The 27,426-nt window shown below is 41.2% G+C and overlaps 1 protein-coding gene across 4 annotated transcripts in view; it reads left to right on the top strand.

The window, feature by feature from the left end:
* Positions 1-27,426, top strand: part of tex10 (testis expressed 10) — a 112,608-nt gene that overhangs the window by 19,696 nt on the left and 65,486 nt on the right. For all 4 annotated transcript variants that reach the window (XM_069913588.1, XM_069913585.1, XM_069913586.1 and 1 more), the window contains exons 2-8: positions 3,353-3,543; positions 6,409-7,124; positions 14,284-14,518; positions 19,394-19,506; positions 21,231-21,472; positions 22,152-22,290; positions 24,777-24,946. In XM_069913588.1, the coding sequence (XP_069769689.1) occupies positions 3,364-3,543; positions 6,409-7,124; positions 14,284-14,518; positions 19,394-19,506; positions 21,231-21,472; positions 22,152-22,290; positions 24,777-24,946 (1,795 nt within the window). In that variant the 5' untranslated portion in view covers positions 3,353-3,363. The remainder of the gene's footprint in view (positions 1-3,352; positions 3,544-6,408; positions 7,125-14,283; positions 14,519-19,393; positions 19,507-21,230; positions 21,473-22,151; positions 22,291-24,776; positions 24,947-27,426) is intronic.

Raw genomic sequence — 27,426 nt, 5'->3', positions numbered from 1 at the left:
AAGGGTGCAGAAGAGATTCAGAAGAATATCCCTGGAACAGGCAGCCTTGAATTATATGCTGTATATAGGCTGTGACTTTTTTCCCCCTGGTGCAGAGGTTGAGGAGGAAATTTGTTGGAGAAGTAAATACTGATGTCTTGAAGATAATCTGTATTGCAGAAGAGAAAGTGCTTGAGGTTCTAAAACACATCATGGTAGAGAAATCCTGGGGTTTGATTGTGCATCTTAGGATATTTAGGAAGCTAGGGAAGAATTTATAGGACCCTTGGCAGGATTTTTTAAATTATTGTTAGCACAGGCCAGATGCTGAAGACGGTTGGATGGCTCATGAGCATAAAATCATCAATAGCATTGTTAAGTTGGAGTTCTATTTCCGGGGTAGAGACATCAAAAACTGAAGGGCACATATTTTAGAGGAAGGGGAAAGATTTAAAAGGGATCTGAGAAAATTATCTATTTTTCACAAAGCGCAATGTGTATGGAATGAGCTGCCAGAGGAAGTGGTAAAAGTTGGCTTGTTGTTAATCTGAAGATCTCTACTAATAGCACATATGTGAGTTTCACTAAAAACTCAATATTATTGGAAACTGCTATTTTATTATTTTATTATCATGATGCTGAACCAGGCCATGAAAGACCCCAACAATGAAGACGCTGTTTACATCCGGTACCGCACAGATGGCAGTCTCTTCAATCTGAGGCGCCTGCAAGCTCACACCAAGACACAAGAGAAACTTGTCCGTGAACTACTCTTTGCAGACGATGCCGCTTTAGTTGCCCATTCAGAGCCAGCTCTTCAGCGCTTGACGTCCTGCTTTGCGGAAACTGCCAAAATGTTTGGCCTGGAAGTCAGCCTGAAGAAAACTGAGGTCCTCCATCAGCCAGCTCCCCACCATGATTACCAGCCCCCCCACATCTCCATCGGGCACACAAAACTCAAAACGGTCAACCAGTTTACCTATCTCGGCTGCACCATTTCATCAGATGCAAGGATCGACAATGAGATAGACAACAGACTCGCCAAGGCAAATAGCGCCTTTGGAAGACTACACAAAAGAGTCTGGAAAAACAACCAACTGAAAAACCTCACAAAGATAAGCGTATACAGAGCCATTGTCATACCCACACTCCTATTCGGCTCCGAATCATGGGTCCTCTACCGGCACCACCTACGGCTCCTAGAACGCTTCCACCAGCGTTGTCTCCGCTCCATCCTCAACATCCATTGGAGCGCTTACATCCCTAACGTCGAAGTACTCGAGATGGCAGAGGTCGACAGCATCGAGTCCACGCTGCTGAAGATCCAGCTGCGATGGATGGGTCACGTCTCCAGAATGGAGGACCATCGCCTTCCCAAGATCGTGTTATATGGCGAGCTCTCCACTGGCCACCGTGACAGAGGTGCACCAAAGAAAAGGTACAAGGACTGCCTAAAGAAATCTCTTGGTGCCTGCCACATTGACCACCGCCAGTGGGCTGATAACGCCTCAAACCGTGCATCTTGGCGCCTCACAGTTTGGCGGGCAGCAACCTCCTTTGAAGAAGACCGCAGAGCCCACCTCACTGACAAAAGGCTAAGGAGGAAAAACCCAACACCCAACCCCAACCAACCAATTTTCCCCTGCAACTGCTGCAATCGTGTCTGCCTGTCCCACATCGGACTTGTCAGCCACAAACGAGCCTGCAGCTGACGTGGACTTTTTACCCCCTCCATAAATCTTCGTCCGCGAAGCAAAGCCAAAGATTATTTATGGAGTAAAATGCAAATTTAAAAAAAATGCATTAATTTTTTCAGATGTGGCAATTCTGAAGAGGTCAGTACTGATTGTTGGGCACTAAATATTTGCTTGGCCATTTCACCATCAACCATATTGATACCATATAGTGGTTTGAGCACTTGTTTTCCCACTGATTCAGTTTTCTAACCAGATCATCACATTGTCTTTTATTCCTTGACCAACTTTATTTAAACAGTCTGTGGAGAGGGAATTGGTCATTGTTTCAGGCTGATAAACTTGTTGTTTGATCTGCCTTGTACATCCAGCATTTTCTATCTTAATATTGCCTGCGGTTTTTAAAAAACTTTTTGAATGGGTCTTATGAAATTTTTTTTTAAAATTTCCATTGTTGATTCAATTAGTTTTCTCAGGATGTTATCCTTTTCCTCTGTTATAAATTGTTCACCACCTTATTTTCATTTATAATTATCCATTATCTTTTATTAATGGGCTTATTTTGTTTCTTAACCATTCTCCTTAACAATACCACTCTAAAATATTTTTTGCTTCACTTGAATATTGCTTTTAGGTTTTTTTTAGTACCTCTATTCATTTTTAACTGTTCTTTAAGTCTTCCCCTATTTGCATCTTATTTTTGCTTAATGTATTTTCTTTTGAGTTGTATGTTCACCTTTGCTGCTTCATTTATCAATGTTTTTTCCCCCAAGTTGGAGGTGGAAGCTGGTTCTGTATTGTAAAGATCTGTCATTGCTTGTATTTTATTATACCCAATGACAGATTTACCGATTTTTATGGTTGACTATCTCTGATCATCAGATCCCTGGACATCAGCATTATTTACTTTCAGAATCCTCGTGTTTCCTGTGTTTCCCATTAAAACAGAACATGAGGACCAATTATTTTATAAACACAATAGGATATCACTAACAAATTCTCAAATTAAATTCACAGAAATTGCCTTATGTGTGGCATCTACTCATGGATAGGTGGTCTTTGTCGATAAATAGCTGCATCCCACTTGAAAAGGTCAAAAACTATCTCAGTAAGGGATATAACACCTTCCTAAACATCTGTCAGCCTTATTTAGAGCATATAGGTACCTCACTGGTGCTGATATAGGGTTACAATTGCTACTGGCTAGCCAGTAGACTTCTGTAAAGATTTTACAATGGGATGATTTTTTTTTGTGATTTTTTTTTCATTCTTTTTCCATTTAATAAGAGTTGTATAAATGAAACCAGGTGGAGGGAGTTCTCTTGATGTTTTGTATTTGGTCTGATTGTTGATTATTAAATATATTCAAAATGATAAATAAAATATTACCAAAAAAACCCACAATTGGATAAATGCACCAACACCATTTAAAAACAATCTAGTTCAGCAGGTTTGTTGTCATGTATATTACTTGATTATTTTTATTTCCCTCCTTTTTATTTTTTTCCACTTAATGCACATGTTAAAGCTTTTCGTAGCTTCTTTAAAGATGGCCATTGAGATGTATGCATATGTTCCAAGATAACTCTTGCATTCTATAATTGGTGAAAAACCTGAATTTTATGCATCTGGTGTTCATTATTTGTGAACTAGCTAAGAATACATGTTCCTTTATGCAGAATAAAGCAAGATGACTAAGAAACGAAAGCGACAAGATGACTTTCAAAAGATTAAATTGAAAGTTGGCAAAAGAAAACCAAGAGCAGATAATGTAACCAACACCAGCTTTAAGACGCGTGCCATCCATATTCAAGAGCAACTGAAGAGCGATGATTCACTGCCAACAAATTACCGTAAACTGAATGTAAAGGTATATGTATTCTCAATCGATTATGTTTGATAACATGAAATAAATGTTGCCTCCCCATATGCCAGTTTTATATTGCCTAGGAGAGGAGTGTGATCAGGCCATTTGCTTTGCATTGGGCAGGCACTTGTGATAAATTTAGTTCTTAACAATTACTTAATTGTGTGTACTTCCCTTAATATATCTGGTTTCCTTTCTATCATACATCTGGGATTGCCAGGTCAGCTGTTATGTCCCATTTGCTTCCTTGAGTGACATTGATTAGCTTTGTACATTACAATCTTTAATCATCTTGTTGTTCTGTGTATCACACTGTACAGGATATCTTTTTTTCCAATACATTATAGAAAGTCAAAGTGGATTTGTAAAAGGTAAGAAGGAATGTTCATCAATGCTTTTGAAATAGGTTCCAGAGATTTTTGATGATATATTTTCATTGTACATTAGGAGGCCATTTAGTTTTAATTCCAGTGATATTAAATCTTTGCCAGGCCTTTAAATTATTTCTCTGTTGCTTCACTTTCTCACATGCTCATTAGTTGTCCCTCATTATTCAGGCAGGCTAAAGCAAGGTCACTGAGTTTGAATATCAAAAGGTTAGAACAGCTTGAATGGTCATAGGCCAGAAATGGTGGAAGTCCAGCAAAATTTGGAGGACCAGGAAAAATGGATCAGTAAAATGTAATGGATGGTTAGAAATTTCTGCAACTTGGAATTAATGGGATTTGGGGTGGCATGGTAGAGCAGTGGTTAGCTCAATGCTATTACAGCACCACCGATCCAGGTTCCAATCTGCCATGGTCTATCAGGAGTTTGCACATTCTCCTCGTGATTGCATGGGTTTTCTCCTATGTTCCAAATACATACAGGTTAGTAGGTTAATTGGTCACGTGGGTGTAATTGGACAGTGCGGGTTCGTAGGCCAGAAGGGCCGGTTCCCATACTCTGTCTCTAAATTAAATATTGAATTGCTGATTTCTGACCCAAGTTAATCTCTTTGTGAACCAAAGATGTTAAGTGATATAAAGCAAAGCAGAGTATGTGGAGCTGGGTCACAAATTATCAGTGATCTCATTGAAGGGTGGAGAAGGCAGAAGGGCTAAATGGCATGATCCTGTCCTCTTCTTTCAGAAGATCGAGAAAGAAAATCTTGCTGACCAAGAACTATTTTTCAAATTTTTTCTGTACTTTTTAACAGTCACAGGGTCAGATTTTCTTTTATTAGTTACTGTCAAAGAATGTCTGTATCTGCGGGACCAATGCAATTAATCTTTTCAGCGACAGAGAATAAAGAAATAATTGATAATATTTTACTGGGCTGTCATGAATCAATATTCCATGAATTAATGAAGGCTTCAGCCAGTTCTTATCCTGGAAACACGGGTTAACTTCATTTAAGCCTTGTACTCCAGGGATCACTTAAGGTAGCCTTCTGCAACAGATGATAAACACCAAAGCTGCATATGCTAAAATCTTAAACAAACAAAAATAAACTTGCTGGAGGAACTGAGCAGATCAGACAGCATCCATGGATAGAAATAGTCAGTCATTATTTCAAGTCTGAACCATTTATCAGGACTAAGATGGAACAGGTGAAATTACATATCTGGGGCCAGAGCTGATGGATTATAGGACAGAAGGTGTGAAAGGTGAAGAGACAGGTAGAGGTAGAAACCATTAGGAAGGAGGATGGGGAAAGAGAGGAAAAATATAGGAGTTAGTGAGGAAGAGATGGAAAGAGTGGAATTAGATGGCAGTAGGGGGTTATTGAAATGTAGAAAAATAAATGCTCATGCCGTTAGGTTTGACTTTCTAGGAGGAATATGATCTGTATCTCAAATATATATTTAGCCTCGCCCTAACAATGGATGAGGCTGGGGATAGACATGTCACTGAAGGAATGGTTGGGGGAGTTAAAATGGTTGGCTACTAAAAGCTCAAGGTTAGACCCACAAACAGAATGTAGTTGTTTAGCAAAAGTGATGTCATTTCGACCCATGGCAGCTATGTGATCTGCTGAGTTTCTCTCACAATTCTTTATCTGCTTGTACAATATAACAGATGTTTGTTTTACACTTGATCCAGCATGGTTTTTATTTGATTGGGAAAGAGTTTTGATGGGTAACTCCAGAACAGAGCAGTATAAACAGTTCTGAAGATAGTGGAATCTGGATTAAATGGTCCTCCATACTGCTCTGTTGGAAATGGCTGATTTATACCTCAGCTTTGTTTACCAGTCTTTGATTCATCATTGAAAATTTCAAATGAATTTTCAGAATACCTGTTGGGAGTGTGTCCTAGAGTTTTGAATCCTTGAAGACCAACAATGCCTGAAATGTCAAGTTTGTTTGAACAGAGTCAACGAATAAAATAATAATTGAAACATAGAATAAACATTGAATTGAATAATTATCGGATGACGTTTATAGAAGGAATTGGCATTAATGATGTGGTCATTATAAACGCCATATTATTCTTCGGAAATGTGTAAAAGTACATTTAGAATGGCTAATAGGTGTGATGAAATTCTCGAAAAAGTATATGGCAAAAAGTTATGCAAAGACTTATTTTGCATCTCAAAAAATTGACTGACATTTTGTGATTGTGATTGATGCCTGGCTTTAAAATGTAAGATGTCAAAGATTTTAAGACTTAAGCAATATGTTAGCATGTGACAATTAAACCAGTAAATAAAACTAAAGGTCACAATGTTCTGAAAATTAGAAATATGTATTGTACTTTCTGTCACAATATAAAATCTCTTCTCATTAAATTTCATGATTTCATCTTTGGACAGATTAGGTATCATTTAGATTAAATTTTAATTTAAAGTACACTGACAATAACCTGGCCTTTCTTTTTCAATAGGATTTGTTGACACAGTTGCACCATTATAGTCCTGGAATTAAACAGAGTGCTCTAAATGGTCTCAAAGATCTTGTATCACAGCATCCATCAGTGATTGGATCTCATCTGTCTAATATTCTCAGAGAATTAACAGCCACATTCACAGACAAAGATCCCACAGTTCGATCAGCAGCTATCCAACTTTTACATTTTCTTGCTCCAAAAGTATCTATTGATCAAATGGCTCCTTTTTTTCCTTTGGTTAGTGCGCATCTTTCCAGTGCAATGACTCACATTCTTGAAGGGATACAGGAGGATGCCTTGAAGTTATTAGATATTTTGTTGGAACATTATCCTGAGCTTCTTACAGACTGTTGCAATATTCTGTTGAAGAATTTTCTGGAGCTCATTTCACACCAGAGATTGTCAAAGGAATTGAAAACTGGAGAGAAGATGCCTTCTTGGATGCTGTCTGTCAACCCTAACCGCAGGATTACATCTCAGCTGTGGCGACTTAAAGTACTGAACAGGTTGAGAAAATTTCTGCAGGCAGTTGTTGGGGGTTCAGCCCAGTCACTGGAAAATGAAGCTACTTTTGAGAGTGACATCAGGACCAGGTCTGAACATGTAACCACATTGGAAGTCAATTGGGAACATTACCTAACTGGACAACAACATATACAATTATATGAGCACTCTGGATCCCAGCCTATGACAGTAATTCCTTTTCGATTAAGGTGAGACACTCTGGGCAAATCTTGGTATGAATGTTTCTGTTGGTACTTGGTAAACATTTTGCATGTCTCTTCCCCTCACTTGTTCCCAACTCCCATTAATAATAAGAGGTAAATAAATGCAGTAGAATAAAAGTAGTAGAAGAAATACTTTTTTTGTAAAATTTAAGTTGCTCTGCAATCTTCTTAATATATACACAAATACATAGATTAGTTTCTCGATGAAAGAATATTGTCAGTCTCTGAATTTGTTTGGATGTCTGTTGAATCAATTTATATTGTATTTGGACCTCCACATTCCTTGCAATTTACTTCTTTCACATTAGTAAACTGTGAAATACTGATCTGCATTTCATTATAATTGATAACAATTGGGAAGAAGGCCTGAGGCCTTGGTATGAAATGCCACTTTCTCAACCCCATTCCTATCAGCTGCAAGACAAGTGTGGAAAAAATTGAATTGAGAAAGGTCCTGAATTACATGAAATGCAACTCCATCCCACCAAATGGAAGCCTGTTTTTCACACATTAGAGAGAAAGATGAGCAAATTTTCCACCTGAGTGTTCCAGGGTATTTCGTGCAGGAGTCTGGCTTTAAATTTAATATCTGTCAGCTGCATTTTTCAAGGCTTGGTAAAGATCTTGAATGTCTTTTTATTTTCTAATACTTAGCTGGAGTATTTTTACATTTGAAACTCTTATTCCTGTCAAGTAATAACATTTTACATCCACATGAGCTTATTTCCTTTTCTACAGACTTTGTTAATGCTTAGAGAGACAATTTCTTGGTTCTTGCCTCATTTCTGGCAACAAGGTCAACTTTTAAATGGCCAGAAATTACTGCAATGGAGAGCAAGAATAATTTAAATTTAAGCTTGACATTGTTATTAAATTTGTTTCAGAATGTTGCTTCTCAGTCCTTGTGCATTTTCCCTTTACCATGTAAAGAAAAACAGGGGAATGATTCAGAGTTTCATTTGTGGAAGAAAATGGAGAACTTAAATCAGATCAAATTTTTGCAGAGGGAAAAAGAGGGAGAGGAATAGGGGAAAATAACACAGAGAAAGTAATTAGAACAAATAAAAGAAATGGGGTAAGTGGCATTGTAGTCCAATTTGTCTTTTAAGTTTTTAAATAGTTGAAGAGTGAAAGGCAGGTTAGGAAAGTGTAGAAGCTGTAACGCCATTTGCAATTTGGACCATTTGTCTTCTGCCAATCGTATCTGATCTTTCCGTCAATCCAGCAATGATATGAAGAAATTCTTGTACTGCATGGATTAAGTTAATGAACTTACAGATATTGTCCATTCGTCTTTTCTTAATAAATCCAGTTTGATCTAGTTTTACTATTTTTGGTACACAGTCGGCCAATCTGTTTGCTAATAGTTTTGCTATTATAATCTGAGTTAAGTAGAGATATTGATCTATACGATGCTGGTGTTAGTGGATCTATCCCCATCTTTAGTATTACTGTAATTATTGCTGTTTTACATGAATCTGGCATGTTTTGTGTTTCTTCTATCTGGTTCATTACTTCCAGGAGAGGAGGAGTTAATAAGTCCTATATTTCCTCTGTTTCAAATGGTTTATCAATTTGTTTTGCTCCTCTTCTTGCAATTTCAGTAGTTCACTTTTAGCTAGAAACTCATCTATTTTGTCTTCTTTCCCTTCGTTCTCAGTTTGGTGTAATTGCTTGTAGAATTCCTTGATGTTTTCATTGATCTCTGTTGGGTTATATGTAATTTGTTTGTCCTTTTTCCTTGATACCAATACCGTTCTTTTAGCTTGTTCTGTTTTAAGCTGCCAAGCTAGTATTTTGTGCATTTTTTTCTCCTGGCTCATAATACTTCTGCTTTATCTTCATTATGTTCTTCTCCACCTTATCCGTTTGTAGTGTTTCGTATTTTATTTTTTGTCCGCCAATTCTCTTCTTTTTGTTGTATCTTCCCTTGTTGCTAGTTCTTTTTCTTTACTTACTATTTCTCTTCCCAGCTGTTCTATTTCCCGATTGTAGTCCTCTTTCATCTTAGTTACATAACTTATTATCTGCCCTCTGATGAAGGCTTTCATTGCATCCCATAATATAAATTTATCGTTCATTGATTCCATATTTATTTCAAAGTACATTTTAATTTGCCGTTAATATTTATAGTCCTATAGTTCAACATGGCAATTTCTTACTTTGTTTAAATCTAATTTCCGCTTCCTCACCACCACCTTTTCCCTTTTCCCCATTTCCATTTCTGTTTTCTTTTTTTGAACAACACTTCAATAAATTCTCTAAAATCCTGTCTTTTAAGTAGCATGGAGTTTAATCTCCATCTATACGTTTCTTGGTGGGGTCCTCCTGCTCTATTGCTAATAACAGAGGTGAGTGATCTGATAACAATCTTCCTTTATATTCCATTTTCCTAACTCTCCCTTGGATATGGGCTGACAAAAGGAACAGGTCAATCCTTGAGTATGTTTTATGTCTAATATGAATAATATGATTATTCCTTCTCCTTTGGGTGCTGTCTCCTCCATGTATCCAAAAGTTGCATTTCCTCCATTGATTTAACCATAAATTTGGCTACTTTGTTCTTTCTGCTAGTCTTTTGTCCATTTTTATCCATCTTTGAATTCAAATTAAGATTAAAATCCCCTCCTATCAATATATTCCCCTGCGTATCTACAATCTTCAAAAAAATATCTTGCATAAACTTTTGATCCTCTTCATTCAGTGCATATAATTTGACCAAATTTCAGAGTTCTGAATATATCTAACATTTTAACATTATGTATCTCCCTGCTGGATCTATTATTTCCTCCTCTATTTTGATTGGTACATTTTTATTTATTAATATAGCTACACCTCTAGCTTTTGAATTATATGATGCTGCCGTTACGTGCCCTACCCAGTCTCTCCTTAATTTATTGTGTTCCTCTTCAGTCAGATGCCTTTCCTGCACGAATGCTATATCTATTTTTTCTTTTTGCAGTAAATTTAATAGCCTCTTCCTTTTGGTTTGGTTATGTATTCCGTTAATATTTATAGTCCTATAGTTCAACATGGCAATTTCATACTTTGTTTACATCTCATTCCCACTTTCTCACCACTACCTTTCCCCTTTTCCCCATTTCCATTTCTCAGTTTTCTTTTTTTTTAATGCACTGTATGACAACACTTCTAAAACATAAAATATTTCAACCATTCCCACATCTAAAATTCCCTTAACCCCAAGTGTTCCCCCCCCATCTCTGAGTCGCCCCTTGTCCCTTGCCAGGCAACCACAACTCCCCTCTCCATTCAGACTGTGAACCCGTTCGCAAGTGTCAACTGATTTCACCGTGACTGTTATTCTCTCCCACCCAGCCCCCTCCAGAAAAGACTTTTATCTTCACATTACAACAAAGCTCCCCCCTTCTTTTTCTTTCTCTTTATCTATTTATTTATTTTAACCCCTCCTCTTTTTATTTTCCCCCCTTCTCCCTTACTTCCCTTTTCTTCCCTCCTTTAGTTCTTACTTATACATTATTTTTACTTTATATGTAGTTTGCCATCATTCTTTGTTCCTGTTACATCTCTTCATCTCTCTTTCTGTCTTGCAGGCATTCTGCAAATTCTCGTGCTTTCTCCAGATCCGAGAACCGTCTGTTTTGCTGCCCCAGGATAACTATTTTAAGCACCGCTGGATATCTTAACATAAATTTATAGCCTTTCTTCCATAGGATCGATTTTGCTGTGTTAAACTCCTTTCTCTTCTTCTTCTCTCATTTTATTCATTTCCTTCTCCAATATATTTTCTCTTGTCGCGTATCTCAGGAATTTTACTAAAACGGATCTTGGTTTTTGTTGTGACTGTGGTTTCAGGGCTAATGTTCTGTGTGCCCTTTCTATTTCCATTCCTTCCTGCATTTCTGGCATTCCCAGGACTTTTGGGATCCATTCTTTTATAAATTTTTTCATATCTTTGCCTTCTTCATCTTCCTTATGGCCCACTATCTTTATATTGTTTCGCCTACTTGTATTGTTTTCCATTATATCCATCTTCTGAGCTAACAACTCCTGTGTTTCTTTAACTTTTTTGTCACTTTCTTCCAATTTTCTTTTTAAGTTGTTCACTTCCATTTCTACCGTCATTACACGTTCTTCCACATTTTCTAATCTTTTCCCTACATCTGTTATGACCAGCTCTGTTCTCGTTTTTTCTTCTGTACTTTTCATTTTTCTTTTCATTTCACTAACTTCTAGTGTCAGCCATTCTTTTAACGCTTTCAATTGTTCTTGAAAAATTTTTTTATTTATGTACTGTCCATTCATTTTACCTCCTATTCCTCTGTGCAGAGCTTGGTGTTCTTCTTCTTCCTCTTCTTCTGTGTCTGCTCTTGGGTTTGTGACTTCTATTTCTCTTCCTTGTATCTGTGTCTCTTCTGACTTTCTTGTTGAGCTGTTCATCTCAGTTTGTTGGGTATTTTTATTCCATGGTGTCTTGATGTTGGTTCTCTTCTGGGTTGGTTATCTGTTGTGTCTCTAGTTTCCTCTTTTCTTTGTCACCCCTCCCATTCCCATTGTTTTCTTTATCTTCCAGCTGGGAGCCTGCTTTCGGGCCTCTCTCAGCTGGTCCCACCTCCCGTCGGTGTTGTACTTGTTGTGCGCAGTTGCACACCCCTGTTTGGCTCCGTGAGCCATTTTTGCAGTCCTGTGGTTAGTGGGTCGTGACCCTGCAGGGTCTCCACTAACCTTGGGGAGCGGGCTCCTCTTTCCACGGCGGATCCCTGCTTTTTCGTGCAGGTAAGGCCTTCACCTTTCTCTTCTGGCGTCTTTCTTTCTTCTTTTCTTCCCGTTGTTTTTGGCTTTTCTTTCTTGGGTGCCCTTTTCTCCACACCTTTATTTTTTATTTGTTGTGATTTGTGTGTCTGGGGCTTTGCTTTTTCTTCATTTTTTTCTTTCTTTTCTGCAGAGGGCTGGTATTCTCCTACCTGCCACTACTCCATCACGTGACTTCTCAACATGAAGAAATTCTTAGCACATAGAGCTTGTGGAACTGTTTAAAGTATGATGCTTTTCATGCAAGTTGCCTTTTATTAAACAAGAAAATCTGTGGGTGCTTGGATCTAGTTTTCTCGATTCCTCCATCGCTGCATTATCAAGACCCAGGATGAAGCTTTCCATTCTAGGACATCGAAGATGTCCTCCTTCAGATTACGTAGCTTCCCCTCCACTGCCATTAATTCAGCCCTCGCCTACATCTCCTCTGTTTCCCACACATTTGCTCCCCCTTGCCCCCCCCCCCCCACCACATATGCAACAAGGATCGGGTTCCCCTGGATCACCCCAGCAGCCTCCTTACTCAATGTTTCATTCTCCCCCTTTTCAACCACCAACTCCAGTGGGATCTCACTACCAGGCACCTTTCCCTTCCCATCCCCTTTCTGTTTTCCTCTGCAACTCCCTCGTCCACTCATCCCTTTCACCAATTTCCCCTTTGGTACCTACTGCCTTGACTGCAAAAAGTGATGCACTTGCACTTGCAGTTCATCCTTCACCACTATTTGGGGCCCCAAACAGTCCTTCTCATTGAAGCAACAATTTGCCTGTGAATCCATAGGACTTCTACATCGCAAGATAGGACGCAGACTGAGAGGTTGCGATGAGGAGCACCTTTGATTTGGCTGCTGCAACACCAAGGACATTCTAGTGGCCAACCACTTAAATGCCACACCCCATTGTCACTGACATGTCTGTCCATGGCTGTACTGCCAAGTCAAGGCCACCTGCAAATTGGAGGAGCAACACCTTGTTTTCCATCTCGGTAATCTCCAACCATCCAACATCAATATTGACATCCATTTTCCATTAACCTTCTCCCCTGGTCTCACTTTTTCCCCATCTCTAGCTATTTTAGATCTATTAGAATAGTTTGATAGACTGGGTCTTTATTCCTTATAGCCTAGGGACCTAAGATCATGGGGTGACCTCCAAAGAGTGTATAAAATCATGAAGGGCAAGGATAAATTAAATGCTTGTGGTCTCTTTCCAAGAGTCGTTTATTCTAGAGGTAGAGGGCATAAGTTTAAGGTTCAACACCATTCCCTCAATACTGGTCAACAAGCTCCAAACGTGGGCCTCTGCACTTCCCTCTGCAACTGGATCCTTGACTTCTGATGAAGAAGACCACAGTTAGTACGAATTGAAAACAATGTCTCCTCCTCACTGACATCAACACAGCTGTACCTCAAGGATGCATGCTTAGCCAACTGCTCTCTTTGATCTACACTGTTGACTATGTGGCCAGGCACAATTCAAATGCCGTCTACAAATTTGCCAATGACAACACGGTTGTCAGAAGAATCACAGATGGCAATGAGAAAGATCAGCTAGTTGTGTCACAGCAACAACAACCTTCCACTCAACATTAGCAAAACCAAGGAGGTGATTGTGGACTTCAGGAGAAAATCAGGAGAACACGAACCATGTTTGGACACTTGCCAGCATTTTCTCAAACTTTGATGAAGGTCACTTAAATGTCCTTACCTTTGCTACATAAAGGATACTGTTTGACCTCCTGAGCTTCTCCAGCAATTGTGTTTTTTTTCTATACAAGAGGTGGTGTCTTAAGAAAACAGCTGATATCTCAAGGACCCCCACCACTTAGGCCCTGCCCTCTTCACTTTTCTAGTGTTTACCACATCAGGAAGGAGGACACCAGATTGATTCATAGTATGACAGGTTTGTTGTATACAGAGAGAATAAACTGGGTAGGCTTGCACTTATAAATGATCTCAGTTGAAACATACCAAATTCTCACACTTGATGTGATTGACACTGACACTCCATTCTATGATTTCAAGAACCAGAGATCAGAATTTTAAAGTAACTAGTCAACCATTCAAAACAAAAGTTAAGTAATTTCTTCACCCAGAGGTTGATAAATCTTTGGAATGCAGCAGAAAAGAGTCCCTCGGAGGCATAGTCGTTGAGTAAATTCAAGACTAAGATTAAAGTTTTTTGATATGGTGGAAAATGTACAATAAGTTGATGAAAAGTGCAGTGAAAAATCTGCCATGATTGTATTGAATGTCAGAGTGAACATCAACAATTGATTGGCTTGGTACCGTTTTTTCCTTTGTTTTAATGACACCCGCAACTATTCATTATTTTTTCCACTCGCATACACTAGACCATCACTTGGTGCTGAAGAAGGTTTGTCTTCAGTGGAGAATCTGAAAGGCTTCATTCAAATCCTAGTACCGCTTCTGTTGGAGTGTTGGGTGGAAGCTTCTCCTGCTCAGCCTGCTGACCCTACACCAAGTAGTCTACTTGACCAGGAAGCCATGAAGCTTAAACTGCAGGTCCTTAGCATCATCCAATTGTTGTGGAAGTTAATGCAACACCGAGATGAAACTGAGAAACTGGTAAGGTGAAAAACTCAAATTAATTTTTGTGGTGGGGAAGAGCACAGTAGAATTGTAAAAAAAATTATTTTATTTCTGTATTTCTCCTGCATTCTACCACATTATTGACCTTCCCTATTGTTCCTTTCTCCTTCTCCTTTCTCTGCAGCCTCAAACACTCATATCTCTTAACAGTTCCCATTACCACAGCAGTTTTCAAACTGCGCCCCCCAAACTTACATTCCACCTTAAGTAATCCCTATGCCATGAGTGCTCTGATTGATAAGTGTTTGTTTAAGGTGGTATGCGAGTGGGAAGGGAAGGTTGAGAATCAGTGCTCAAGACCCAATTGTTACTGAAATATTTTGCTTGAAAAAAATTGTCATTGGCCCATTTCCTTTGGAGTTATGAAACCATGCACATAATGAGTCAATTAAGTATGTTTAAAACAGTGGTTTTCAAACCTTTTTCTACTCATATATCACCTTAAGCAATCCCTTGCTAATCACAGAGCACCTATGGCATAGGAATTGCTTAAGGTGGAATGTGAGTTTAGGGGGGCATTTTGAAAACCACTGCATTAACACAAAACTATCTGATGCTACTTGACTTGCTTAAGATTTTTGCTTAATTTTTTTTCACTTTCCACTATACAAGTATTTTGCTTTTGCTCGATATTCTGCAAATCTTTTTCAAAACTCCTTTGCAGTGTCACCTCTTTCTTCTAATCGAAGAACCCCATGATATCCCTGTGTTTCTTTGAATACAATTTCACAAAGATGATCCCATCTTATGGGGCACGTGTTAATCAATCGGTAGTTGTGTCATATGACAAAATCTCATATTTTGACAAACGTGTAGTGGTAGCTAAATGGAGTCAGGAAGAACAAGACCAGTGTGAATCTTCCTGCACTGCGCCTTATAAGTCTCGCCCTCGCTCCGGAAATGACGTCATGATGTTACCCTACATGCATGCGGAGATCCAACCCGGCCAATGGAAAAGACAACCCTGGCCATTGGAATGTGGGTGGTGGGTGGAGGTGTGGTGGAGTTTCATGCCAAGGAGGGAAGTAAGCTGTGTCCACAAGGCCTAGGTGAATTGTGCCACCTTGTCCATAGTGATATGGGCCGGGGTCCCGAACCTGGATATCCAGTGCGTGAGCACTGCCCTGGCGCAGGAGTCTGTGGACATGCTTTTGAATGGTGTGTCCTTAGGCCACCTGGTGGTGTAGTTGACTACTGTGAGGAGATATGGGGCTTCCCGTGAAATGGGCAGGGGACCAATGATATCAGTGTGGATATAGTTGACTCATCGCTGGGTGGTTCGAAATGCTGGACAGGAACTTTTGTGTGACCTTGGACTTTGTAAACCTGGCAATGTGTACAAGTGCGGACCCACTCAGTGACCTGTATGTGCAGACAATGCTATACAAACCATGCAGCGACCATGTGTGCTGTGGTCTTGATGGACAGGTGTGAGAGATTGTGGATGGAGTTGAAAACCTGTCGTCTCCATTGATCCAGGATGACTAGTCGGGGCTGGCCGTTGGACACGACGCAGAGCAGGGTGTGGCCGCTATCTGGCAGAAGGACATCTTCTAAGTGGAAGCCCATGTGTGAGAAACCTGGGTCTCCGCGTCATCTTCTTGCACCCATGAAAGCTTGGAATAGTCTAGGCCTGGTTCCAATGACTGGATGGCCAGCCTTGAGAGAGTGTCAGCAATGACATTCTCCTTGCCAGAGAAGTGTTGAATGTTGGTGGAGAATTCCGAGATGTATGCCAAGTGGCGTTGCTGACGTGCTGACAAGGGGTCCGAAACCTTTTAAAAGGAGTAGATGAGGGTTTGTAGTCAATGAACACAGTGAAAGGCCTGCCCTCGAGGAAATAATGGAAGTGCCTGACCTCGAGGTAGAGGGCTAGGATTTCCCGGTCGAAAGCATTGTGTTTTAACTGGTGGGCGGGGGGGGGGCGGTTGCAGGGCTGCAAGTGGTGACTGAAAAAAGCCAGTAGCCTCCAATGTTTGTCAACCAGCTGTTGGAGTATGCCCCCAATCGCTGCGGCTGATGCGTCGATTATCAGGGAGGTGGGAACATCTGTTCTGGGGTGGACCAGCAACATGGCATGGGCTAGGGCCTCCTTGGTCCTTTCGAAAGCCGTGCCCACTTCCTCAGTCCAAGCCAAGTCCTTCTGTTTGAAGGTCATCATAGCGAAGAGGGGACGCATGGTTCGTGGTGTGGCAGGTATAAAACGATTGTAAAAATTGACCATGTCGGCGAATTCCTGCAGGGCTTTGACCGTGAAGGCCTTGCAAACTGCTGAATGGCAATGGTGTCACTCCATTCCTGGTGATCCCGTGGCCTAAGAAATTGATCATCTTCTGATCAAACTGGCACATTGCTGGGCTGACCATGAGGCCAAAGTCAGAAAGGCAGGAGTAGAGTTTGCGTATGTGGGTAGCTTGTTCCTGGTGGTTCCTGTTGGCGATGAGGATGTCGTATAAGTAGATGAAAACAAAGTCCAGATCTCTGTTCACTGTGTCCATTAGGCGCTGGATTTTTAAGTCCGAACGCCTTGCACAGGAACTCGAATAGTCTGAAAGACGTGATAATGGCTGTCTTCTCGATGTCGTCTGGGTAGATGGGGATTTGGTGGTAGCCTTATACCAGGTGGATTTTGGAGAAAACTCGCTCCGTGAAGGTTGGCTGTGAAATCCTGTATGTGGGGGACTGGGTAGCGGTCTGGGGTAGTTGAATCGTTGAGGCGCCGGTAGTCCCCACAAGGTCGCCAGCCATCAGTGGCCTTGGTTACCATGTGCATACGGGAGGCCCATGGGCTGTCGGAACTATGGATGATCCCCAGGTCCTCCATGCTTTTGAACTCCTCTTCTTGGCCAGATGCAACTTGTCTGGTGGAAGGCGTCTGGCCCTCGCGTGGAGTGGGGGTCCTGTGTCACAATGTGGCGCTGCACACTATGTCTCACCATCATAGACGTGAACTGTGGCCTGAGGATGGAGGTAAATTCAGCTAAAATGTGGCTATACTTGTTGATGGGAGTGGTGACGGTGGTCATTTGCTGGTTCCGCCCGCTGGTGGCAGCGAGTTGGATCATCTGGGTGTGCACCAGAAGCTTGGCCTTGAGGTCCACGAGCAGGCTGTGTGCTCGGAGGAAGTCTACGCTGAGGAGTGTTTACTCCACCGTGGCCAGTGTGAAATCCCAGCGGAAGGTCTTGCCGCCGAGGCATACCACCACTTGCTGTGTGCCAAATGTCTTTATGGTGGTATTATTGGCTGCCCGCAGGGTGGACCCGTGTGGCTGTGTTTGGGCTTCTAGTGGCGTCGGTGGAATGATGCCGAGTTCAGCCTCCTGTATCGATGAGGAAACGGTGGTCCGTGGTCTTGTCTGTCACATGTAGCAGGTTGTTTGCGTGACCAGCTGCCAAAACCATTAGTGGTGGATGGCCTGGGCGTTTTCCGCAAATGCGCAGGGCTGCTTAGATTTTTGGGCATCTGCCCCCCAGTGCTGGTGGTAGAAGCACCTCAACGCCTCTGCTGGCTTACAAGGGTGTGGCTGATCCCTGCTTGTTTGTTTGGGTTTTGGACTGCTGCTCTGTCTGGGGACATGTCAGCTGATTCATGGCAGCCTCGCTCCCCCTCTTAGTGCGCCAGAGAATGTCTGCCTTCGCTGCGACCTTGTGAGGGTCGCTGAAATCCACATCTGCTAGCTGGATCTGGATGTCATCAGGCATCTTTTCTAAGAATGCCTGCTCAAACATGCCCTCTGCCAGTGTGAACATTTTGTCCACGAGGGCAGATGGCATTCTATCCCCCAGGCCATTCAGGTGCATAAGCCTGGCTGCTCTCTGGCGCCTGGAGAGCCCACAGGTGCTGATGAGCAGCGCCTTCAACGTGGAGTATTTACCTTCCTCTTGGTTCTGTATGAGGTGGTCCACTCTGGCTGCAGTTTCTTGGTCCTGGGAGCTGACGACATGGTGGTACTTGGTGAAGTCTGAGGTAATCTGCTTTATGTGGAACTGTGCCTCCGCCCGTCCAAACTAAGTGCGTGGGCGAAGTGTCCAGAAAGTCGGGAGTTTGAAGGCGACTGCTGCAGTGCCCATACTGTTGAGTCCAGAGGTGTCTGGGCCTTCTGGGGTCACCAATGTAGCGGTAGATAAACTGAGTTGAAAGAATGAGACCAGTAGTCGGTAGGCTCGTTCGCACTCCAGTTGTTTATTGAATCTTACCATGCTGCGTCTTATAAAGCCGCAGGTAAGTCCCGCCCTCGTACTGGAAACGACATCATGGCATTACCCTGTGCTGATGCAGACCCAACCTGGTTGGCAGAAAAGACTACCCCAGCGGCGCCATCTTGACGCAGCTGCTCTACTGCTGCGACCATAACACACGGAGCCGGTTTGACTGCCATCAGTGATGTGCACTGCCACAAAGGTTTTTTTTCTGTGCACTTAGAAGTGGGATGTTACAACCTCTGATGTTTTTAATATATAATTTTAATGTGATATCTGCAAGAGTAAAAGCCTCTATTACAAACAGTATCTGTACCTAGCATGCAGATTACAAATCTGGCTCTAATCTTGTACCCTAATTCAAATAATCCAATCGTCTTTCTTAGTGTTTTGCCATCTGAAGTTCGTAAGCATGAGCATTTTCTGAGAGCTAGTATGTTTCAAAGTACTCTGATCGTAGTTAATCAGAACATCATGATTTTCAACGTGAACAATTTGAGATGTGTAAGCATCTTTGAGGATCGCAGTTTAATTTTTTATGTAGCCTGTCGAAGCTGTTACTGTCTCATCAATGCAAAAATTTTGATGTACTGAGGCTAATTTGTTACAGTGCCCTTTAAATTAGCTACCAATTCTTTTCATGTTTTTCAGGAATTCTGGCTACGAAATCACTATCTTTCTGATTTTAAAGATCATTTCATGAGATATTTTCCTTACTCTGGGGTGGAGGCACCCAGAAGCAAAAAGAAAGATTGGGATAAAAAGTAAGTAAATAGCAGATGCAGTTAAAACATTTTTTAACTGCATTACAAGTAACTTAATGTTAAAGGATAACTGTATTGTTGTTTTCATATTCTCTTTTCATTTGCAAATGAACTTTAAGACAATAAGTTAAACACCGAGATTACTAGTGTTCTTCATTATCCTGGTTCTCCCAGCAGCAAAACAATTGTAGATGCTGGAAAGCTTGCATTTTAAAAAAAGAAAGTATTGGAAATATTCAGCAGTATTGGTCATCATCAATGGGTGCAAAGTTTCATCTCAATGCAAACTTAATTCCCTGACAATCCATTACTTCATCAATTACTTCATCAATAATCTTATTCTGGTTTTTTTTTTGCACTTTTTTTTGACAAATTAAATGGGACATTTGATTGTTGGTAGCAGAGTGGCACTGAAAGTGCGTAGCTGTCTTGTAGCTCCAGCAAAATGATTCAATGATGACTCCCACTTCTGACTGTATGTGGTTTGCTTGTTTTTTTCCTTGTGTCCATGTGGGTATCACATTTGTTCAGTTTTCCTCTGATGTCCCAAAATCGAGCTGATTCGTAGGTTAGTGTGAGAAAATGGGTTACATGAAGTCAGCATAGACTTGATAAGCCTTCTGGCCTCCTCCTATGTTGTGAGAAAATATAAACTTGATTTTACTGTTTGTCATTTCCATAGCACTTTTCAGATTATATCCATAATATCACATATAACCCTGAGATTCTTTTTCCTGTGGACAAGGCAGAATTACCACTTATTGGCAATGCAAAAAAAAATGACTCAACAAACACATGTAAACAAACTGTGCAATACAAGGAGAGGTAAAAAAAAGTCAATAAAGTACAAAAGTAAAAGTTTGAGTTTGTTGATGATGTGGAGGGGTAGCAGCTTTCCTGAACCTGGCGGTGTGACTCTTGTGCCACCTATACCTCTTCTGATGACAGAGAACAGAGAATGTGCTGGGTGGTGTGGATCCTGGATAATTGCTACTGCTCTTCCCTATAGATGTTCTTGATGGTGGGGAGGCTTTTACCCATGATGTACTGAGCTGTGTACCCCTACCTTTTGCAGGGCTTTACGCTCAGGGATGCTGATGTCCCCATACCAGATGCAGCTGGTCAGCACACTTTCCACCACACATCTGTAGAAATTTTCCAACATCATGCCAAACTTCTGCAAACTCCTGAGGAAGTGGAGGCGCTGACATACTTTCTTCACGATAGTGGGTTGGGTCCAGGAAAGATCCTCCAAGATATTGACTTCCAAGAACTTAAATTTGCTCACCCTCTCCACCTCTCCCCCAATGATCACTGGATTGTACACCTCTGGTTTTCCCATCCTGAAGTCAACAATCAACTCCTTGGTTTTGGCAACATTGAGTGCAAGGTTGTTGTTGGTGTACCATTCAGCCAAGTTTTCAATCTCCCCTGTATGCTGACTCATCATCCCTTTTTATACAACCCACTACCATGGCATCATCAGTGAATTTGTAGATGGTGTTGCTGTTGTACTGAGCCACACTGTAAAAGGTGCAAAGTGAGTAGAGCACTTTTGGATTACAACATCTAAGCACCATTTCTCCATTAAAAAAAAATCAGCCAATTAAATAAACTGATGCTATAAATAATTTATTAAAACAAATTAATGACTTTTAAAATCTAATTCTGCATTAAATATGTACCAGAAAAAAATCATTAAATGTTTACTGTATTATTTTCAGGGACAAACAAGCAGCGACAGTTATGAACAATGCAGACCATTCTCTTGTATTGAATCTGGCATTGTGTCAGGTTATGGTGTCACTCACCAGTTCTTTAACGGCCCATCAGGATTCTGACTGGTTAGAACAAGTTCGAAAATTTGTGACACAGAACCTGTCAGATGGCAGGAAACTGGCTTATCAACAGCTAAGTGGGATGCTGATGTTAGTGTGGAGGCTTGTACTGATACAACACAACAGAGGTGAGATGAAATAGTGAATAAGACATTATCTGCAAAATTCATCATTAATCTTTATAATTTTATATATTGTGCAGATTTCATATTCCCCAAATCTGTGCAATGAATTAGATGCTTGTGACAATTAGACTTGTTTATTGCCACCTTGTCATAATGCATCCAGTTTGCTTGCTTCTTGCAAGTTTGAATGAACTAAATAATGTATAGTTTGTCTACATGAATATATTTGTCAAAGCATTCCTTAAGAAAATGGAAATATTTAAAAAATCATTTCTCTTTCTCATTATTTCCCTTTGAATGCACTTTTAATATGTCTCCTCTTGGTTCTGTTCTGCTCCTGTTGGTTATTTTTGCCTGCACACCTGTCTATTATGTACATTCCTAAATGGGATGGACAGACATTTAGCTCTCCGAATATAGCATGTAGATTTGTCCTTCCACTCTGCCCACACCCACACTCCCCCACTCTGGGACATTCACATGGACATGCATTCATAATCAGGAGTCAGGTGGGCTGAACAGATTTTTTAAGCTCTTTGTAATGCAAGATAATTGGGGCGGGTTGTGCTTTGAGTGAAATCAGCAAATAAATACATCCTTTAATCTTGGGGAGTTTGGATCCTTTCATAGTTTATTTTTGAAGTATTATTTTCCTCACTTTATTCTTTATACTTCTTTTCAGGTGCCACGGAGGAATTATTGAGAGCAGTTTACACACAGTATCAGCAACAGGGCCTTTCTCTTTCTGTTCGGACTATGTTGCTCAATTTCTTTAGCGGTCTTTATCTGAGAGATAAAACGTCCAATCTTCAGCTTTCCAGGTAATGTATTAAATCCTATCCTAAATGATGCTTCTGATTTTTTTTTTGCTCTCTGATTTTATTATTTGTCTTCTCAAATTTCATACTTATCTAGTGCAAAGACTATTCAGTTCTAGTTTCTGTAACATCACTGGCATGAGAGTATAATAAGCTGACATGCATGTCTCTACAGTTTTAATTAGAAATGTGAGGATTTCATTTTTTTTAAAAATGAGACTACAATAACATTACAAATGGGTCTCCACTGCTTACCAAGTCAGAACTTTTTCCTAAAGTCATGTGTCTTGAAGTCTCCTTGTGGAACACCAAGCCTATAATTTACTAGCCCCTGTCTCTCCTCTCCCCCTCATTGCTTTACACTGTCCATCTTTGCGCTATGCTCTCTGTCTTAATGTCGGATTATCTCCCGTTCCTATCCCTCTCCAGATGCTGCTTGATTCAGGACCTTTTTTAACTTGTTGGCTGATTTAATTACTTATGTTCTTGACTGCAGCAATGAGCAACAGGGTGCTGCTCGGATTTATTGATTGCGGTGTTGCTCATTAGTGCCACGATACAGCCTTCACATAAATTTAATGTCACTGGTTTAGGGCTTTGGTGTAGAGACCAGATTTTACTCCCTATAAATTATAATCCTTAAATTGCAATCCACTTGATGAAGTTATTCCCACAGTCTGTTGTACTTTTGATTCAAATTAGAGGCTTTTTCAGTTGGTAGTTGAGTCAAACCAAATTCCCATCACTTCCAAGAGTTAATCTGATTATTTGTTTGCCATAACTAATATATTTTTAAATATATACCTAATTAATTGATTTTTAGAACAGCCAGCCATTAAGATACAGGTTGAGTACTCCTTATCCAACGATCTGAAAACCAAGTAGGAAAAACAAATTCAACACCTGATTTGCCCATGCGCGGTTCTGATGCTCTGTTGACACTAGTTTAATTACAATAACAGTTCAAAAACCCCGCGAAATCTTTGCTTCTTGCTGGGAATATGCCAAATGGAGCTGGGTCCAAGTTTTCAGCATTGGCTGTAGATGGAGTCGGCGACGGAAACTCCATTGGGTGCGGTACCATCCGCATTAAAGAAGTTGCCTCTGGTTCATGGACCGGAGCAGGAACCGGAACCCTAGTCGGGGACTGGCAGCGGAGAGGTGTCTGGACTGGTGGTGGGGAAGTGTTGGGACCGGCAGTGGCGATGATGGGGAGGTGGTCGGGGTTCAGCGGTGGTGGCGGGGAGGTATTTGGGGAGATGGTCGAGACCGGCGATGATGGTGGGGAGGTGGGTGGGGACCAGTGGTGACAGTAGGGAGTTGTAGGGAACTGGCGGTGGGGAGGTGTCGGCGAGGTGGTCTTTTGTAAGCAGATTTTTTTTGTTAAGTGCTAAACATTATTTCATGTGAATTTTCCACTTCTGGCATCATGTTGGCGCTTAAAATGTCTGCCGTTATTTATTGCTGTTTAACCCCTGATACAGGTATTCTGCTAATATTACTGTGCTGCTTAGTTTTTTTGTTCCAAAATCTGGAAAAAAAATGAAAAACATCTGGTCCAAAGTGTTTTGGATAAGGGGTACTGGACCTGTATAATTTGAATTCTCATTTCTGATGAATGTTCTAGGTCTAAGTTATTACCATTTTCTTTTAATTTTGTAGCCTCAGCAATCTTAAAAATGATTTTTTAATTGGTTAAGAATTTTGCAGATGAATGCAATTGGTACTGTTCAGAATGTTGGCTTTCTATTGTTAAGTATTGGTTAAGAGAAACTGTCCAGTTGATGTAGACATGCTACCAGAATTCCCTAGTTCCAATTAATCTTTTCCATCATACATCTTCTTATAGATGCTGGTTTAAATGCACAGAAGCACTGGAAATGTACAAAAATTTAGATGAAATAATTCCTTAGTACAAGTATGTAGTGCTCAACATCCATTCGGGCAACGTCTGACTGCATGTACATCTGTAGTCCCACAATTATTCAGGTACCGCAAGCAGGTCCACAGCAATTTAGAAAAAGTGATTGCTAGCTACTGGAAATTGTAACACGGATCCCACTGCTTTGGTCTCTTCCCACAGTCCTGTGTCGGTCACCACACTGATCCCAACTTACAAATAAAAAGTTTACAGGTACACTACACTATCCCATATAACTTCGCTAAGTATATAATATGGTGTTCTCATAACATTCACATGGCATAATGCTACAGAACATATCCTGGACGTTAAGTGATGCATACCTGTATATACATAATGCCATAGTATGTTAAGAATTAGTTTTTTTTTATTATTTAAAATGTGAAATACACAAGTCTATATAAAATTTATTTTATGTTGAAATATTGAATGCCTCTACATTGGGGAAGGGGAGTTTTATATTATTTCAGTCTGTTATATGCAGGTACCATAGTAACACATCTTAACTCCTACTCGTTAAATGAAGTGCTTTTTGTCGACTGACGTATTTTTTTCTTTTGTTGGGTAGAAGTAAGGTGGTGTCTCGTTGGCTGGCTGGATTGCCTTTACAACTTGCACAACTTGGTTCAAAGAATCCACTTCTTTCAGCTCAGCTTATTGATGTAATACATGTGGCAGCTGCCCGCTCAAACAAAGAACTACTTCAGAGCCTTCAGAATAATGTCTACAAATTATATGGTAAGATTAATATTAGAAACTTGTATTTCAGACTGAATATAACATTTTTTAGCTCTTCTCTAAATTTGTGCTTTTCACTGTAGGTTATTTCAAACTATGGACAAGTTTTTAAACTTCAGTCCATTCTTAGTGTTAAAAGTGTTGGAAAGACACATCATGACAGACAGCATTTTGTGGAGAGAGCAAGGGAGTCACGACTCGGTGTTTCTCCAGTTCTAACGATGCTAACACAAGTTCAGCAGGTTAAACAGAGTCCTTTATGTAGCAAAGATAAAAATACATAACTGATGTTTTGGGCTTGAGCCCTTCATCAAGGTATAGAAAAATGTTGGCAGGTGCCTGATTTATATATTTTTTAAAAAGTAAGGGGGAGGGAAGGCATGGGAGGTAGGAGCATATTGCAAAGGCAAGAGATAATAGATGGAGAAGGGAGGGTGGGCACAGTAGCAAGCAAGAGTAGGAGGGACGGCTAGGTGAATAGAGGGAAGGGGGTGGAGATCTGAGGGAAAGAAGACGGGAAGGGAAGGGATGTGGAAAGGAGAGCAGGTTAGCAGAAACCAGAGAAGTCAATGTTAACATCTTACAGCTGGAGGGTGCACTGACCTCTACCTTGCTGAGGCCAGACGACAGCTTTCAGACACTTCCTCTTACTTAACCCCTTCAACAGGACCCCTCCACAGCTCATCAAACCACTATCGCTAACACATCTCTAACCTTGTCACCTCTGGTCACCTTCCTCCCATGTTCTCCAGCTTCATTGTCTCCCTGCACTGCCTGGTTCTATCTTTTACCCAACCTTTCCATCTTGGTAGACACATTGTTCCTCTGCTTTAGTTCAGTGGGCGAAAACCCACCTTGACTACCTTTTCTTCCCTGGTCAAATCTCTCCCCACCTACATCTGCAATACCTCATAAGACCTCCAACGCCTCAATGACTTTGGATACCCTGAACTGAACCGCCTCATTTTTACAATGGATATCAAATCCCTTTGTACATCAATCCCCCATACAGAAGGTCTTAAAGCATTTTACTTTCTGGACCAGAGACCCAGCCAGTCACCTCTACCACCACCCTTCTCTGCTTGGCAGAACTTGTCCTCACTCTGAACAACTTCTCCTTTAACTCGTTTCACTTCCTCCAAATCAAAGCAGTAACTATGGGTACCTGCATGGGTTCCAGCTAAATCTGCCTGTATGTGGGTTTTTTGGAGCAATACATGCTGCAAGTGTACACAGGCAAGGCCCCTCAGCTCTTCCTCCATTATATTGATGACTACATCAGGGCTGCCTCATGCACCTACAATGAGCTCATCAACTTCATTCACTTCGTTGTCAACTTCCACCCCGATCTCAAACTCACGTGATCCATCTCCTACAACACTCTCCCCATTCTGGATCTCTGTCTTCATCTTGGGAGACGAGCTTTCCACTGACATATATTACAATTACACCCACTCCCATAACTACCTCAACTACACTTCCTCACACCCTGTCCGCTGCAAGGATTCTATTCCCTTCTTGTAATTTCTCCATCTCCGCTGCATCTGTTCCCAAGATGAGGACTTCCATCGAGATCTTCTGAAATATCTGGCACAAATGTGGCTTCCCCTTCATCACCATCAACCCAGCCCACATCTGCATCTTCTTTATTTTCCGTTCATCTGCCCTGGCTGCCTCTGCCCCTTGACGCAACAAGCACAGGATTCCCCTTCTCCTTGTCTCCACATCTAACAGATTATCCTCTGGAATTTCTGGCACTTACAACAGGATCCAACTATCAGACACATCTTGCCCACTCCTCCCCTCTCTACTTTCCGTAGGGACCGCTCCCTCCATGACTCCCTTGTGCACTTATCCCTCCCTGCCAATCATCCCCCCAGCTCCTTCCCCTGTGGCTGCAGGAGGTGCCTACTCCTCCTCCCTCACCACAGTCTGCGTCCCCAAACAGGCAACGTCCCTCTTTCAAGGGAAGCAACAGTTGTGTTTTTGCAGGATTGATTTACTGCATCCGGTGCTCCCCTTGTGACCTTTTCTACATCTGTCTGGGCATCCTCCAGCTCAGTGCATTAATGGAAACCGGAGGTTAATCTGCTACCCTGCTCTCCTTTCTCCATCCCTTCCCCCTGTCTTCTTTCCCTCATCTTTCCACCTCCTTCCCTCTCTATTCACCTAGCTATCCTGCTCCCCTTGCTTGCAGCTATGCTTTCCCTCCCTTCTCCATCTTTTACCTCTTGTCTTTGCGACCATGATCTTCCCCCCCCCCCCCCACCCACCTTACCTTTTAATTCAGGCGCCTGCTGACATTTTTCCATACCTTGACTAAGGGCTCAAGCCTGAAACGTCGATGTATTTTTATCTTTGCTATATAAAGATCACTGTTTGACATCTTGAGCTTCTCCAGCGTCGTGTTTTTACTTCAACCGTGGCGTCTACAGATTTTTGTGTTTTTACTCATTAGAACTGGAGAAACCAAGTTTGCT

This window comes from Narcine bancroftii, chromosome 1 (assembly GCF_036971445.1).
Source record: "Narcine bancroftii isolate sNarBan1 chromosome 1, sNarBan1.hap1, whole genome shotgun sequence".
Lineage (NCBI taxonomy): Eukaryota > Metazoa > Chordata > Chondrichthyes > Torpediniformes > Narcinidae > Narcine > Narcine bancroftii.
Note: the sequence above shows the minus strand (reverse complement) of the source record. Positions and strands in the feature narration are given on the sequence as shown.